Source organism: Bufo bufo, chromosome 4 (assembly GCF_905171765.1).
Source record: "Bufo bufo chromosome 4, aBufBuf1.1, whole genome shotgun sequence".
In the NCBI taxonomy this organism is placed as follows: Eukaryota; Metazoa; Chordata; class Amphibia; order Anura; family Bufonidae; genus Bufo; species Bufo bufo.
This window is the reverse complement of record NC_053392.1, coordinates 148,632,157-148,647,660: the sequence shown is the minus strand read 5'-3', so window position 1 is coordinate 148,647,660 and position 15,504 is coordinate 148,632,157. Positions and strand designations below refer to the sequence as shown.

The 15,504-nt window shown below is 48.9% G+C and overlaps 1 protein-coding gene across 1 annotated transcript in view; it reads left to right on the top strand.

The window, feature by feature from the left end:
* Positions 1–15,504, top strand: part of HPS3 (HPS3 biogenesis of lysosomal organelles complex 2 subunit 1) — an 80,227-nt gene that overhangs the window by 12,898 nt on the left and 51,825 nt on the right. The window contains exons 6-7 of the mRNA XM_040428033.1: positions 5,965–6,163; positions 7,339–7,420. Of these exons, the coding sequence (XP_040283967.1) occupies positions 5,965–6,163; positions 7,339–7,420 (281 nt within the window). The remainder of the gene's footprint in view (positions 1–5,964; positions 6,164–7,338; positions 7,421–15,504) is intronic.

The following is a 15,504-nucleotide window of genomic DNA, read 5'->3' as shown; positions in this document are numbered from 1 at the left end:
CCCCCTTCCATGGGCGGAACGCAGCGCTCTCACTGGATTCGCTGTCGGCCATGTGCGTGACTCCCTTCGCTAGGCGGAACGCTACACTCTCACTGGATCTGTTGCCGATCATGTGCATGACCCCCCCTTTTTAGGCGGAATACTGCACTCTCACCGGATACGGTACTGGCTATGTGCACGACCCCCTTCCATAGGCGGAATGCTGCATTCTCACTGATGTACTATGATGTACTTATGTGCTATGTTACTATGCTGCACTCTCACTGGTTTCGCTGCCGGCCATAGGCATGACCCCCTTCCATAGGCGGTATGCTGCACTCTCATTGGATTCGCTGCCGGCCTTGAGTATGCCTCCTTCCCTCAGGCAGCATACATACATCCCTCTGTCTGTGGTTATTTTTTCGCAGGTACGTTGCTGGCCATGTGTATGTATCCCATACATGGCAGGGTGCTTGCACTCTCGCTGGACCTGCTGTCGGCCATATGCATGACCCCTCTTCCGTGGGCGGTGTACGCACTCTCGCTGGATTCGCTGCCAGCCAGGGGCATGCCTTCCTTCCTCAGGCGACATACACACATTCTCACTGACTGTGTTTGTCTCTCACCAGTACGTTGCTGGCCATGTGTATGACTCCCATACATGGCGGGGTGCTCGCACTCTCCCTGGATGAGATGCTGGCCATGTGCATTACCCTCCCTTTTTTCTGGGCGGCATGCTACACTCTCACCGGATACGTTGCTGGCCATGAGCATGACCCTCTAACATGGGTGGAACGCTTGCACTCCCATTGGATACGGTGCTGGCCTTGTGCGTGACCACCCCTCATTCCATGGGCAGATTTTGGCACGCTCATGAGATCACGACTGTCCTTGTATGGCTGTGCTGAACTTGTACATGTCCCCCTTCATTGGCAGAGTACTTGCACTCTCGCTAAGTTCAGTGTTGGGTGTATTATTGCACACTCGCTTAATGCTAGGATAACCCTGTGCATGTTCCCCTTTCACTAGGTGGACCTCCTGCGTTCATGCTGAATTATAGGGTATGTCCTGCTTCTCTGAAGTAGGTACGGCCCTAGGCATCACTCCCTTTTGGGACGGGCCTTTGCACTCTTGCCGACTGCAGTTTGCCAGGTACAATTCCCCCTTTCGGGGCGGACTGCTTGCGTTCCATCGCATGCTATACTAGGTTTGTGCATAACTCCCTTTCAGGTTGCACTTTGCAATTCCGTACATGCTGTGGCACTCTGTGGCGAGCCCCCTTCTTTCGCTGAAGTAACCTTTTTGCAGTGAGCGGACGTTCTTGTGCGTTGTTTGGGCTGTGTATGCCTTCTCCTCCTGTAGGTGGGTTGGCCTTCTCACTCCTTACGGGGCTGCTCGTACGTATGCCTCACCTGCTTCCTGCGGCATACTTTTGTTTTCTTGGGATACGATGCTTGCCGCAAGCCTTGCACTCGTCTCTAAGGAGTTCATTCTGTCCACCTGACCCGGACGGGCTCTACTTGCTCTCTGCTGCACGGAGCTGGGTGGTACTCATTCATTTAGTTGGCCCTTCATCCCAGGGAGTGTTCGTGGTTCCTAGATGCGTGCCCATTCGCCCTTCCGCGGTATTGCTTCCCTGCACTAGTGGTCACATGGTCGAGAGTGCTGTTGTCTGCAGCGCCCCTCGAATTCTTCGTTGGCTCTGGCAGGACTGCGGTTCCCTTGCCTGCTGCAATTTCCTCCTCTTCGGATGCAGTGTGGTATGAGTCCTTCCTCTTGGCGCCTGTACGCTTCAGTCTGATCTGCTACCAGGTGCGGGCCGCTTTTCTCGGGAAGGTCACCCAAATTCTCTTGGGTGCTCGATTACCCAGGTCCGGAGGACTTCCACCTTGGGTTCTTCAGGGTATTCGCCTTCTGCGAGGCGGTGAACCGGGCATCTCACAGTGTAGCAGGGTTCTGCTTTTGAGCTGTCCTATGACTTCCTGTTGCCCACTCCCCCTTTCGGTTGGAGGGTGTTATGCCGGCCTCTGTCTCGACTACCATTATCTCGCCGGCTCTGTTTGGCTCCCGCTCGGTACAGATCACTCCGATGTGGCTTCTGCCCCGCCAGACTTCAGAGGCTGTTCCTTCACTGTCCTCCCCTTCTGGGGAGAGCATGGTTGTTCATGTGGATGGTTCCGGTATTCCTTTTGGCCTCGTACTGTCTCCCTTGTTCACACTGGCTGTATTAGCTGTGCCTATTTACCGAGTCTACCGCGTTTCTGTCCTCCCGCTGAGAGCAGATTGCGTGGTCCATTCTAAGTCAATGGTCCTACTGTAGACTTACCTTCTCGGTAACTTGGGGGGACTACCTTTCGGTCCAGATTGTCCTTTGATCTCCCACACCGGGACTGTAGAACATGGCTACATCAGCATGGACTTTAGCCTGTCTTGTCCTGGCGGATGCTGGGCGGACCCTTTGGTTCCTTTCCGTCTGTCCTTCTGCTCCCCCACTCTGGTGAATAGGGACAACGTTGCTCGGGGGCCGACGGGACCAGTTTTGTCGACCCTTCTGCCCGTGTTACTGGTCTGCGCCTGATCACATTGGGTTTTCGCCCGCTTGCCAGGCGACTCCAGCGGGTTCGCTACTGTCCGCTCCTGGCTGTGTTTCGTCCAGGATCTGTCGTAAGATTTATGTTTTTTTTGTCTGGGGTTCTGTGGGAAGCTGTGCATTCCCCACTCTGACTTTTCTCTCCCCATGATTCTGTCTTTTTTTCCAGTCCGGCCTGGGACTGGGACTCCTTTACTTGAGGTGTCAAGTGTCGGCGCTGTTCTTCCTCTTCCAGCGTTCCCCGGCCCTCTGGGCCTGTCAAGACCTTCTTACTCGAAGTGGCTCTTTGGTTCCTCTGTACTGTCCTTCGGTACCGCCCTGGGAACTACATACTGAGCTCTCGGCGCTCCAATCTTGTCCTTGGAGCCGTTACAGAAGTTCTCTCTACCCCGGCTGTCCTGTACGGTTGTGTTTCCGTATCAGTCGTGTCTCTGATGGGTGCCTGAATGGCCCTCTTTTTTTGTTCCGAGCCTTCTGTCTTTCCCAGGACAGGGCTGTTCTACATCCCGTTTCTTCCTTCCTTCTGAAGGTGGTGTTTGCCTTTCGCTTCAACACGTCACCGATTTGGACGTTGTTTGGGCCTGGCCGTTTTTACTTGGAGATCTCCGACTCTTGTCGACGTTCGGTCTCTTGGGTTTCCTGGAGGCCCGCGCTTAGGGTTAACGGACTCCAGGGTGGTTTTCCTCCGCGTTATCAGATTGGCTATTGCTGAGGTTACCGCACCGAGGGCAGGATTCTGCCTTGCTGTCACCGAGAGCGATCGGTGCCTCCTGGGCCGGAGGCATTGGGCTTCGGCCATGCATTTGGGCAAGGCGGCCACAGGTCTTCCTTGCACGCCTTACCGAGTTCTACAGGGTGCATACTCTGGCTTTGGCAGATGCTGCCTTGGCCCGCCTGGGTCTGCAGGCGGCGGTTCCTTGATGCCTTCGGGTGCTTCGCCTTGGAGCTGTGGTCCCTCCCCTTTTGGACTGCTTTTGAACGTCCCAAGGTCTTCTGTGTCCCCCAAGGAAACTGGGCGAGAAAACGAGATTTTTGTATAACTTACCAGTAAAATCTCTTTCTCGCTCTTTCCTTGGGGGACACAGCACCCACCCATTCATTGTTTTTCTCTACACGGTTTCCGAGTTTTTTGTTACCCGTTGGGTAGTTGGCTTGTTGGTTCCTTGTTGGACTTTGCCTTTTCTCACTACTTGGACACGCAACTGGCAGTCTCTCTCTCCAGGCTGAGGGTATAGCTGTGGAGGAGGGGCTTAACAGTTTTCACTTAGTGTCACGCCTCCTATGGAGATGAGCTATACCCAAGGTCTTCTGTGTCCCCCAAGGAAAGAGCGAGAAAGAGATTTTACTGGTAAGTTATACAAAAATCTCGTTATCTTGCTAAATGAAAGCTGTGTAAAGACGCCCAGGTCAGCATACAATTATAGAAGCTGGCTCTGGATGTGCTTGCGGCTATCAAAGCTTAAAGTGCATCTAGCATAAATAAATTACAGGTATAAATGACATTAAAATACTGCGGCCGACATTAAATAACTTATAAGGTGCATCAACAGGTGCTACCATATCTATGCAAGCAAGCCGGTCAAAGTCTCTTTTTTCTTACCCTGTATTCGATAGTGTGTAAATGTGGATTGGCTCTGTTTGGCGTGCTCCTCGACGCACGTTTCGCTTTATTGCTTCATCAGGAGTTGAATCATATAAAATACGTCAGTATTATGTGCAGTAGATGTAGGGTTTTTGGGCTCCAAAATTGTCAAGCACCAGAGCCCAGAAGAAGAGGGGACGCACGTGATCAGCAGTAATAATTATCTCTCCTCTGTTTTAGAGGCAACATAATGATTGTGTCCAGCAGGGGGCAGCCTCACACAGTACTGCTGTCTGGACCTGGAGAGCAGCAGTAGAGGAGGAAGGGAGGTCTGCAACCAGAAGAAGTGGCGGCACTAGTGAAGTCATCCTCTATGGCGCTGCACAGTTTCAGCAGTTTATTTTCCGCTGGAGGAACAAGGGGCTTAGAATGGGCATCCTGTTCCGTAGCATACGGTGAAGATAGGGGTGTTACATTATATCATTAAGGGGTTTTCTAGTCCAGGTGAATAAAGGGGTTGCAGAATAGGTGAAAATAACAAAGCGGATATTACTATTAACTAAGCCTACCTTCACATCTGCGTTGTGAAATCTCGCAGGGTATACCGGCAGACGAACAGCCTGCTGGCGTTCACCGTTTCCAGCATAGCCAGACAATGCCGCACACCGCCAGATCCCCATTGACTACAATGGGATCTGTCCACTTTCCGCCATAATGCCAGTCGTGCATTCATTTTGTGTCTGGCTGAAAGCCGGCATTTATGCCCAGATTCCTGTTGGATTCCATTGTAGTCAGTAGGGATCCGGTGCTGCGCGGCATTATCAGGCTATGCCTGTCGGATTTCACAACGCAGATCGTAGTCAGTGGGGATCTGGTGGGCGGCATTATCCGTTTAAAAAAAATAAAGTTTTTAAAAGTATAAGGAAAATATATAATAAAGATTACCCTCTTTTCCCCATTTTACAATTATAAACAAACAATAAATAGGATCAATATAAACTGGTATTGCCAGGTCTGAAAATACCCCAACTACTACATAGATTGTGAGCCCCATTGGGGGACAGCGTGATGATAATGTCTGTTAAGCGCTGTGGAATATGTCCGTGCTATATAAGTGAGCTAAGTAAATAATACATTCTCTATGGTGAAGCGGGTAAGGAAAAAGAAAATCAAAATAGCCAAATCAATGTTTTTTAGTTGCTTCACCTCCCAAAAAATGAATAAAAAGTGATCAAAAAGTCCTACATACCCCAAAATGATATCAATAACTGCCCTTACACAGCTCCGTAGACAAATATAAAACTGTTATGGTGGTCAGGTATTTTCTACGTTTTTAAAAGTATTCAAACGTAACAAAACGCTATATAAATGTGGTATCATTGTAATTGTAATGACCCACAGAATAAAGGTAATGTGTCATTTTTATCACTGTGAATGCGGTACAAACAAAACCCATAAACCATGGTGGGATTGCTTTTTTTTCCCCAATTCCAGCCCATTTAGAATTTTTATGGATTTTTAAATGGTGCCATTAAGACCACAACTTGTCCCGTAAAAAATACAGCCTTCATACAGCTATGTGAGCGAAAAAACAAAAAGGTTATGGATCTGGGAATGCAGAGAATAAAGAGCAAAAACACGGAAAATGACTGCGGCGGGCGCGGGTTAACTGCTGGAATGCCAGTATGTTATTAATGGTTGGTTTAGTAACTTTACTGCGGAACCATTGTTTGTATAACATGTTATTAACCCATCATATTCCTGGGGTCTAGTGACTAGAACTTGGCTGCCCTAATTATCTTCCTCCTTTTAGGAAATCACTTTCTCGCTACAGACGCCAAACTCAAAACTTCTCAGAAGGAAGTTTCGAGCCTGTTTTGTTTCTTCTCGATGCCGCACGCTGGCTTCTTGTACACTCTGGTCAATGCTGTGGAGCTGATATCGGTCTACCAGTATCCGGAAAGGTCACAGCAGGCAGTTCTGACTCCTCAGTTCCTCCATGTCATTACCAGGTACAGTACCATGTTAAAGCACTTACCTCCTTTCCAGTTTCTGATGAAGGTACCCATACACCTTCAGTAGCTGTCAGCCGAGTGTGTGTGTATTCAGTGGGCAACTGCTGGCACCCCCCCCCCCGATCAGCTGCCTGAAGAGACCGCAGTGCTGGTATGAGCGCTGCGATGTCTTCACTGTGGTGAGCAGTGTATTTACAACTCCGCCATTCACTCCAATGGGGAGGAGCAGTTGTATTTACACTATATGGGGATGGTGTCCTCTTCCATCACATTTCCATTGCCTCTTGACGGCAACAACAGTGTACCATACTGTTTTATTCTAGCTGGTAAAAAAGAAAAAAATCAGACCACCGTTGCATTCATGCCAAAAGGATCCATTAGAATCCATTACAGAGCATATGTGTGAGCATTTCTAAGCCATAATTAAAGGTCATCTGTCTTGGTCCCAAGTTCATATGTGCCCGCATTACTGATAAAAATGATGTTTTAATATATACAATTGAGTCTTTAAGAGCAATGGGGGTGTTGCCGTTACACCTAGAGGCTCAGCTCTCTCTGCAACTGAATGACGTTTAAACTGGCCTGGTACTGTCAATCAAACTGCAGAGAGCAGAGCCTCCAGGTGTAACGGCAACACCTTCTCCTAGAGGCTCATTTACTTATATTAAAATATAATTTTTCCCAGCAATGCGGGCACATATGAACATGGGACCAACACAAATGCCTTCAGCTGCCAAATGCACATCTAACAGGTCAGCCAGTTTCAAAAAGCTATGTACACCTTTGAGGGCAATTTTTTTTGATTAGTATATTGTACTCATTTTGATCTAAAAATCATTTTTTCAATTGGTCTTTATTAAAAATATGGAGTGCTTTTTTCTGTAAAAAAGGGGAGATGCTATACTAGCAGGATCTGAATTCTCTCTCTGCTCTGGCTCCTTATCTCTGATCTCTGACCTTATAGTTTACAGATAAGGGTTATTAGATGACACAAAGTGACAGACAGCTAGATAGGCAGTTAATCCTTTGTGACAGAACAGCTCAATATTTTTAATGAAGACCAATTGAAAAAAATGCTCAAAATCTAAAGATGTGTTATTTTCCTGTATTCTTATGTCCCCACCTCCCAGTCACTAATGAAGAATATTCATTTCTAACCTCCCTTTTTACAGTAACAACCTGCAATGTTTCACTGTGAGATGCAGTGCAGCCGCAGCTCGGGAAGAGGATCCCTATATAGACACAACTATGAAGGTATATGTCCACATTAAATGAGAGACTTCTAAGTGTCTACAAAGTATTTTTGCTTGAAATCCAAAATTTTCATGACTATGATATTTAATATATAACTGGAATCATAATGTTCATTTCTTATTAGATGAGTTTAGTGTGAATGTGGGTGAAGGGAAAGGGTGTGAGAAACCAGGATTCTACACTTCTACAACAGTTCTTATGGTGAAGAAGGCTGGATGATGCTGGAGACTTAACTTCTTCTCCAGACAAAGGCAGTGCCCCTTGTCTTTTGAGGGGATTTTACATGGAACAGTCTTTCCCCTTATTTTTTTCTTCATGCCATTTATATGTTTATATAAGCTTATCATGTCTCTCCTTTAGAGGCCTCTTCTCAAGACTAAATAAATGTAACTCTTTACTTCTTTTAATCCATCTCTCCGTGCCCATTTTTAGTTTGGTTGCTCTTTTTTGTACTTTTACCAGCTCCAGGGCATCCTTTCTAGGAACTGGTGCTCAGACCTGTATATTCCAGATGAGGCCGCACCAAAGCTTTGTAATACATCCTTGTCCCGCGAGTCCAGGCCCATATTTAGATATGAAAACATTTATTTAGCGCCAACTAGTTGTGCAGCTCTTTATAGAGATTATCTTCAGTTGCATTATCATCCCTAGTGGGGCTCCCAAACTCAATTGCCTATCAATATGTCATTGGAGGGGGGAGGGGGGGGGTGGAACACATGCAAACACGGGGAAAACATACAGGAGATTTGTCAAAACTTGTGTAAAGTAGAACTGGCTTAGTTGCCCATTGCAACCATTCAGATTCCACCTTTCATTTTGCAAAGGAGCTCTGGAAAACAAAAGTTGGAATCTGGTTGCTATGGTCAACTAAGCCAGTTTTCCTTTTCACCAGTTTTGATAAATCTCCCTCACAGACTCCATGCAGATGTTCCCTTGGTTGGAATTAAACCTAGTACCCCAGCGCTGCACAGCATCAGTGCTATCCACTGACCCAGAGGTATTCGTCTCACGGTGAGAAGAAGCGTTAAAAGAATATACTTTTATTAGGTTCAAAAATAAAACAAAAAAAGGGGGAAAGTGTAATAAAATCCCTCAAACAAGGTATAACAAATACATGAACAAATTCTTGATGGCTAATGGCGACAAAGGTAAGACAGAGGACTATAACCATATAAGTCGTGTGTTATTTAATGACCCTAAGAAGCCTTTCTATAACAATAAAGCCAATCAAGTATCCTATAAAGAAAATATTTGGGGGTGGTGGGATGTCCAGACCCTCGACACATATCTAAGAAATAAGATTGTGCCGAGAGGACTCAGGATCCCACTATTCCTCGCGGCACGGTTGAGATCTGAATTTATTAAGAAATGGGAGACCGAATCTATTGAGTCTTCCCTTTGCCTTATGGGTTTATTGTTAGAGGAGGATAAATCCCTCTTTGATAAGAGTACAACTGCCCTTCGGAAGCAAATTGAAGCCATACAGAAATTCTCTATCCAGGAAGAGTTTGTTCGTAAAGAACAGGCATTAGAGCAGGCAATTCAAAAGTATACTGCACAGTTGAAAGAAAGAAAGAAAGCATTCACAGTCTCTTAGAGACATCACTGACTTCAGGGAGGGTCGCCTCTTTGATTACAAAGCCAAACCTGCAAAAGGATTAGAGGCAGACACTGAACCTTCTTCTTTGGAAGGAGAAACTGGCACTGAGCCTATATGTGCTACCCAGCACCCTAGACTACCATCTTCTAGGGGTCACCAACAAAGGGTAAATCAAGAAGGGGAAGAGGAACACCCTCCAGGGGAGGTTTTTTAGGCCAGGAGTCCCCCATTTCCACATACCTTCTAAAGGGGAAAGGAAGGATCCCCAATAATGTGTCCCATAGCACCCTTATCAACTGGTGGGTCATGTGATGACCTCCAAATTGTGAATCTGTCTGACAGGGTGCTTTCTGACGCTGAGTTAAGTGTCCTTAAAAAGGGTCTTTCATTTGTTCCCACTCACTCCTTTGACTTGTTTGGGTGGGTGAAGGACCTCAACCTTTTTGTTAGAAACTTAAAGTGGAAGAAGCTTTTCATAAATAATAATAGGTGTCAATGTGCGGAACTGGGCATAGATGTTGTTAATATGGGAGATGTGAGGAACTTAGTTGATCTTTTGCGTGAGAATGAAAGAGCCCCTGCGGAAGGACATTTTACGTCCATAAAAAATCACTCACGTTTGAACCCTTCAGTCAATGACACCACCCGATGGATGTTTTTCTTAAATTGGTGGTGGATGAATTATAACAACTAGAAGGGTTCAAAGGTTACAATAACATAACAGAGGAGGAAGTAGAGGACCTTTTATCACTGGAGAGGGATACATCCATAGTGATTAAGGCAGCAGACAAAGGCGGTAATATTGTGGTGATTGGATATGAACAGTATCTCAAAATGTGTCTAGAGATTCTGAAAATGTTATGCGGTGCTTTCGGGTAATCCTACTGATCAGTATCTGATGGAGCTGAAAAACCTTCTCACCCCTGCACTGACACTTAATCTCATCACCAAGTTAGAATATCTACTACCTACCAGTCCTCGATTAGCCTGTTTCTATAGTCTGCCTAAAATTCAGAGGGGCTACACCCCCTCAAGGGCAGGCCTATTGTTTTGGTACCCATAGTCTGACCCATCAAATTAGCGCCTATGTCAGTTATTCTCAGACCATTTGTTCTGTCCCTGCCCTCCTACGTGAGGGACTCAATGGAGATTGTCAACAAAATGGATGGCCTCTACGTCGAGGAGAACACACTACTGGCCGCCTTGACGTGAAGGCCCTCTATAGCTCCATCTGTCACAAGGAGTGCTTGAGAGCAGTAAATTACTTTCTGCAGAAACGTGGCAGGGAGTTTGTACCCCATAATGATTTGTCATCAGTCTCCTAAGATTTATTTTACATCATAATGTATTTCTCTTCAATCGCCGCTTCTACCACCAGCTCAGGGGCGTGGCCATAGGGAGTCCATGCGCGCCAAAGTGGTGTTTGGAGATGATCTTGCGGCATGGTCTTCCAACATCTCGATGTGGCTCAGATACATCGATGATGTTTTGATTTTTTTGGACAGGTACGGTGGATGAATTTTATGAATTTGTGAAGGCCCTTAATATCAATAACTGTGGCCTTTCTCGTGCATGGCATTGGGGGACACAGCACCATGGACACAGCACCATGGGTATATGTCCAACTACCACTAGGAGGCACTAGACACAAAAAGTGTTGGCTCCTCCCCGTTGGGCTATACCCTCTCCACAGGCACAAGGCTATTCAGTTTTTGTCTAGTGTCCGTAGGAGGCAGACCTGTCCTGCTTTTTTTGCAGGTCCTGCTGTTTATTTTTTTTATTTTATTTTTTCTCTCTTCTGCAGGTCTAGGTGATCTCCACCGTTATACCTGCTGCAGGCTGGGGCTCCATCGTGTTCCACTTTAGTTGCCCCCCCTGCGGGCGCGTACTTCTGTACCATCGCCGGTCACTGAGTCCCCACAGACTGCATCTGCAGTGGCTTGCCGGCATTCCCACGGTTCCCGTGTTGAGTCTGCCGAAGGGGTGACCCTGCGGCGCCCGAAGACATCAGATGGTGAGTAGCCCTGTCCCTACCTGCCCCAGGGTTAGGTTCCCTCCTGTGGCCAGGGGGGTGGGATCCACCTTAGCTGGGGGTCCTGGGAAGCTTCCATCTTCCTCCACCTTTCTCTTCCCCCTTGGTTGGTTTTTTTTCTCTCCTCCCTGGCCACACAGTCTTCTCCTGGGCCTTCCCCGCTACTTTAGTCCCCGGCTTTTGCAGGGACTAGGCCTCATCTTCCATGGCCCGTTCCCGGCTCCCAAGTGCTCTGTTTGCCCTGTTCCGCCCACCCCCAGGCGTCGCTCCCCCCCTCCTACCCTCCTCACCTAGTTTTGTGGGTCCGGAAGGCCCCTCGGTCGGCCGCGATTCGCCCCGCCCCCCTTGCTCCATTCCCGGCCGCCTCATAAATCGAGGCCCCGGCTTTTGGGCCTGCTAGGCCGCGATCTTCCCGGCCCCTCCTCCTTGCTTCCCGGGCTTTTCTGACCCCGCCCGGCCCTCGGGAGGGGCTATCTCCTCCACCCTTTACTGGTCTCTTGTGGGTTATCTATCCAGTGGATAGATCCTCAGTTTTAAAGGAACTGCAGACCCCCTAATTGTCCTATGTACTGTGTGAAGGCAGCTAAAGCTGTACATAGGGATCACTCAAGTCGTTCCCCCCCCCCACCCCTCCTCAATTGCTTCATTTCTCCTGCAGCCTCTATAGCTGCTGCAGCACCTCTTTGGGGAACATGGCATCCGGGTCCAGAATGACAGCCTCTGCTGGCTGCTCTATGAGGGTCTCCTCGGATCGCCACGTGTTGTCACGTGCGTCCGCTGTCTACGAAGGCTGCCATACGGTCGGCCTCTCCCTGCTTGTGTGCAGTACCTCTTCCCAGACCCCTTTGTGTCCCCTGACCAAATCCTTTTGTGTAGGTCCCTTCTGAATGGTCTCCCTCTTTGTCAACATGGGAACCTTGTCCGACTCTCCCAATCTCTGGCGGAGTCGCTGGACCGCTACCTATCCAATTGCGGCCACCTATGCCCTCCCAGGGTCCTCCCTGCAGATGAGGAATGCTCAGATACCGGGTCCGGCAAGGGGTAGCTCACAGTACAACCTCGGGTGGTCTCAACAGGATTCCACCCCTCCTCGGCATCCTCGGGTCCTCCCCAGGACAGGCCTGAGGCTGGTGACGAATCCTTTCCTGTCACCCCATCCGTTGCCTCTGGGGACACCTCTGCACCGATTCCCTCGGAACAGAGCATCAGGCGGTCTTCCTCCATACAGAAGCCCTCTGGGAGGTCAAGACTAACGTGCACGGAGGAACCTCTCCTACCCAGGGTTGGTATCCCCTCTAGTGGATTTTCGGATGGCGCTCCCCTGACTGCACAGGTATTCAACCGCACAGGTAAGGCAGCCGTCCCCGTGTTTAGCATAATGAGTCACCTACTTGGTGTCTCTGGTACGTACGCCTTCTCCTTAACAGGGGGGTACCTGCACCACTGCCATAGGCTGTACCTGACAAGCCTTCCTGGTTCCCCTATACCAGGGGCTATGCTCTACACATTTGAGTGTGTTTCCACCGGGTCCCCATCCTGGTGCTGGTGTTCGCCACTCTACCTCATAACAGGGAGTCCCTGTTCTAGGCAAGCGCCTCCTGTAGGTTGGTAAGGAAAAGCAATTACATCTGGCTGTTTCCATCCGCCTTGCTCCTTTTCATAGGTAGAGTACCTACACCTACTCCAGATGCTGAAGCCATTACTCCTGGCTGGCTCTATGGTGTTCCATGCGGCACTATTTCTCCCTTCCGGGCGAGATACACAGGCCGCCTTCAATTGCCGTGGCGATTGCACCTGTCTGTTCCCAGCCACTGTGCTCCTTTCATAGGTAGAGTACCTACACCATCTCCTGATGCTGTAGCCGATACATCTGGCTGGCGCTATGGTGTTCCATGCGGCACTATTTCTCCCTTCTGGGCGGGATATACAGGCCTCCTTCAATTGCCGTAGCAATTGCTCCTGTCTGTTCCCAGACTTTTTTGCTCCTTTTCATGGTGAGTACCTACACCATCTCCGATGCTGTAGCCAATACCCCTGGCGGGCTCTATTGTGTTCCATGCGGCAACATTTCTCCCTACGGGCGAGATATAGAGGCCACTTTCTATTGCCGTAGAATTGCCTCTGTCTGGTTCTAGTCGGCACCAAGCTGCCACCTTGGTCCCTTCATGGGTAGAGTACCTGCACCATCTCCTGATGCTGTTGCTCCTGTCTGGCTTTATGGTGTACCATGTGGCATTTTGTCTCCCTTACTGGACGAGATATTGAGGCCTCCTCCAATTGCCGTGGTCATTGCACCTACCTCATCATAGTGTGCACCAAACAGCCATCTTACTCCCTTCATAGGTAGAGTTCCTGCACCGCCTCTGATGCTGCAGCCGTTACACCTGTCCGGCTCTATGGTGTACTATGCGGCCCTGTTTCCCTTTTTTTTTTTTTTTCAGGCGAAATAGAGGGCCTCCTTCAGTTGCCATTTCACCTACCTGATTGTAGTGTGCACCTGTCTTGTTCTTTGTGGTACCGTGCGGCCCTATTTTCCGCTTCCCGGGCGGAATATAGGTACCATTGCTAACGCGGTAGCTGTTGCACCTCCCTGGTTCTAGGGTGCACCATGTGGCCACATTGCTCCGATCTTAAAGGTAGTACCTCTACCATCTCAGATGCTGTAACCATTACACCTTTCTGGTCATATCTGCACTACGCAGCCATATTTCTACTTTACAGGTTGAGTACCTGTACCCTCCAAATGCTGTTGCATTCCCAGATTCTGTGGCTATGTTTCCACTCTCCTTAGACATGCAGCCACTTTCCCTATATTTTAGGCGTGTGGTTGTATTACTCAAAGTGCTGGGCCCTATGGTGCAATCTGTGGCCCATACAGTTTCTGTATTACTGGGTGTTTTCTGCCCCAGGTTCTGATCTGTGCTGCGGATGTTGGTTTCACCCTTTTGGTTCTTCCATACATCTCCACTCCGTTATCTGTCGTGCTCAATGGTCTCCTTGTACTTCTCAGGGCACTGTCTACAACAGGCCATCCTGGTTCTGCATATGCATGGTTACCATATCTGGCAGGGGTGGGCCAGCCCAACCCCCACCTTGTCGGTCTAGTGCCACTTATTGTAGCTCCAGTATATGGCTGATCTGTTCTGATCTGCATGGTGGTCCACATACAACCATGCTCCCTACACCATGGCCATGTGGTTGTTGGCATTTGTGCTCTTGCCATCTCTATAGGGTACTACGGTATGCTGCGCTTCGCGTTACCCCATGTTATAGAGGAGTACTCGCGTTGTTTCCTATTACAGAGTGGCCCATTCCTGGTGGAGTACAGGGATCTCCACTGGATCTTCTACCTTGTTGGGGCACGTCGCTGGTGAGCATCGGCTGCTGCAGCAGTTTTTCGGTCATCGCTGGATGTCCTCCGCCACATGGAATCCTTCCGGGGTCATCGGCATTTTTCGTCGCTGGACGTCCTCCCTGACGGGTCAGGGACAGGACCACTGAGCGCCACACACCTGCCTGGCAGGTAACTTTTCAGCTGATTGCTCTGGCATCGGACAGGGTCCCGTAGTTCCTTCTGGGTCCAGGTGTTCTCGGTATTCCCTTATATTCTCTGCTTAGTTGTACTACATGTCAGAGGGGCAGTCCCCTTGGACCTTGCCGTCGTTTGCACCTGTCAGGTACTTTCTCCCCCCTGGGAGTTTTCAGTATGCCGGTCGCAGCTGGTTTCTACATTTCTGTGTAGTCTCTCCCGGCTTTTTCATGGCGACTTCTGCATTCCTTATGCATATGGATGTCTGTCAATTTAGTGGTACATCCCGAGCTGCTGTACTTGCCCTCTCCATGGCCAATGTCCCTTCCCCTATGGAAGTTTCATTTCGCCTTTCCTGGATATTCTGGCTTGTGTTGTCTTCTGGTGGTTCAGCTCCTGGTTCCTTGTGAGCCCATTCCGGGTACTCCTTTCTGGAGTCCCTGTCCCCGTTCATTTGACCACTCAGGTTCTGCATGACAATCGTTTTTTTTTTTTTGGAGGGGTCGGGGCCTGGGTTGATTGTTCCCTTTTTGGGTCCCAATAGCCTTGTGGTCTTCTTGGGATTCGTGTCTCTTTTCCCATCCTCCCACGTCAAGTACCTGGTATTGAGTGGTTTAGCGCTACGGTTTGCAATTCCGCCGTATAGTCTCCTTCGGGAGGGACCTCCGCCTGTTGTAGAACCTTTCCTCCTTAGGCTGTTGGGAGTACTCTCCTTCTAGTTCCATGTCTTTCAGTCCAGTGTGTCCTGCTGAGATTTCCTGGGCCTGTATCTGGTTCCTTTTTTCCCTGATGCGTCACATGCCCAGAGTTTCCTCTGGTCTTACGCTTCACAGTGATATCTTGTTTTCAGAGGCTCGTGCCTCGTCTCCTGTTTTTGGAACGCAGGTCTTACTCTTTTTTCCTGGCTTTTTACCTACAACCCC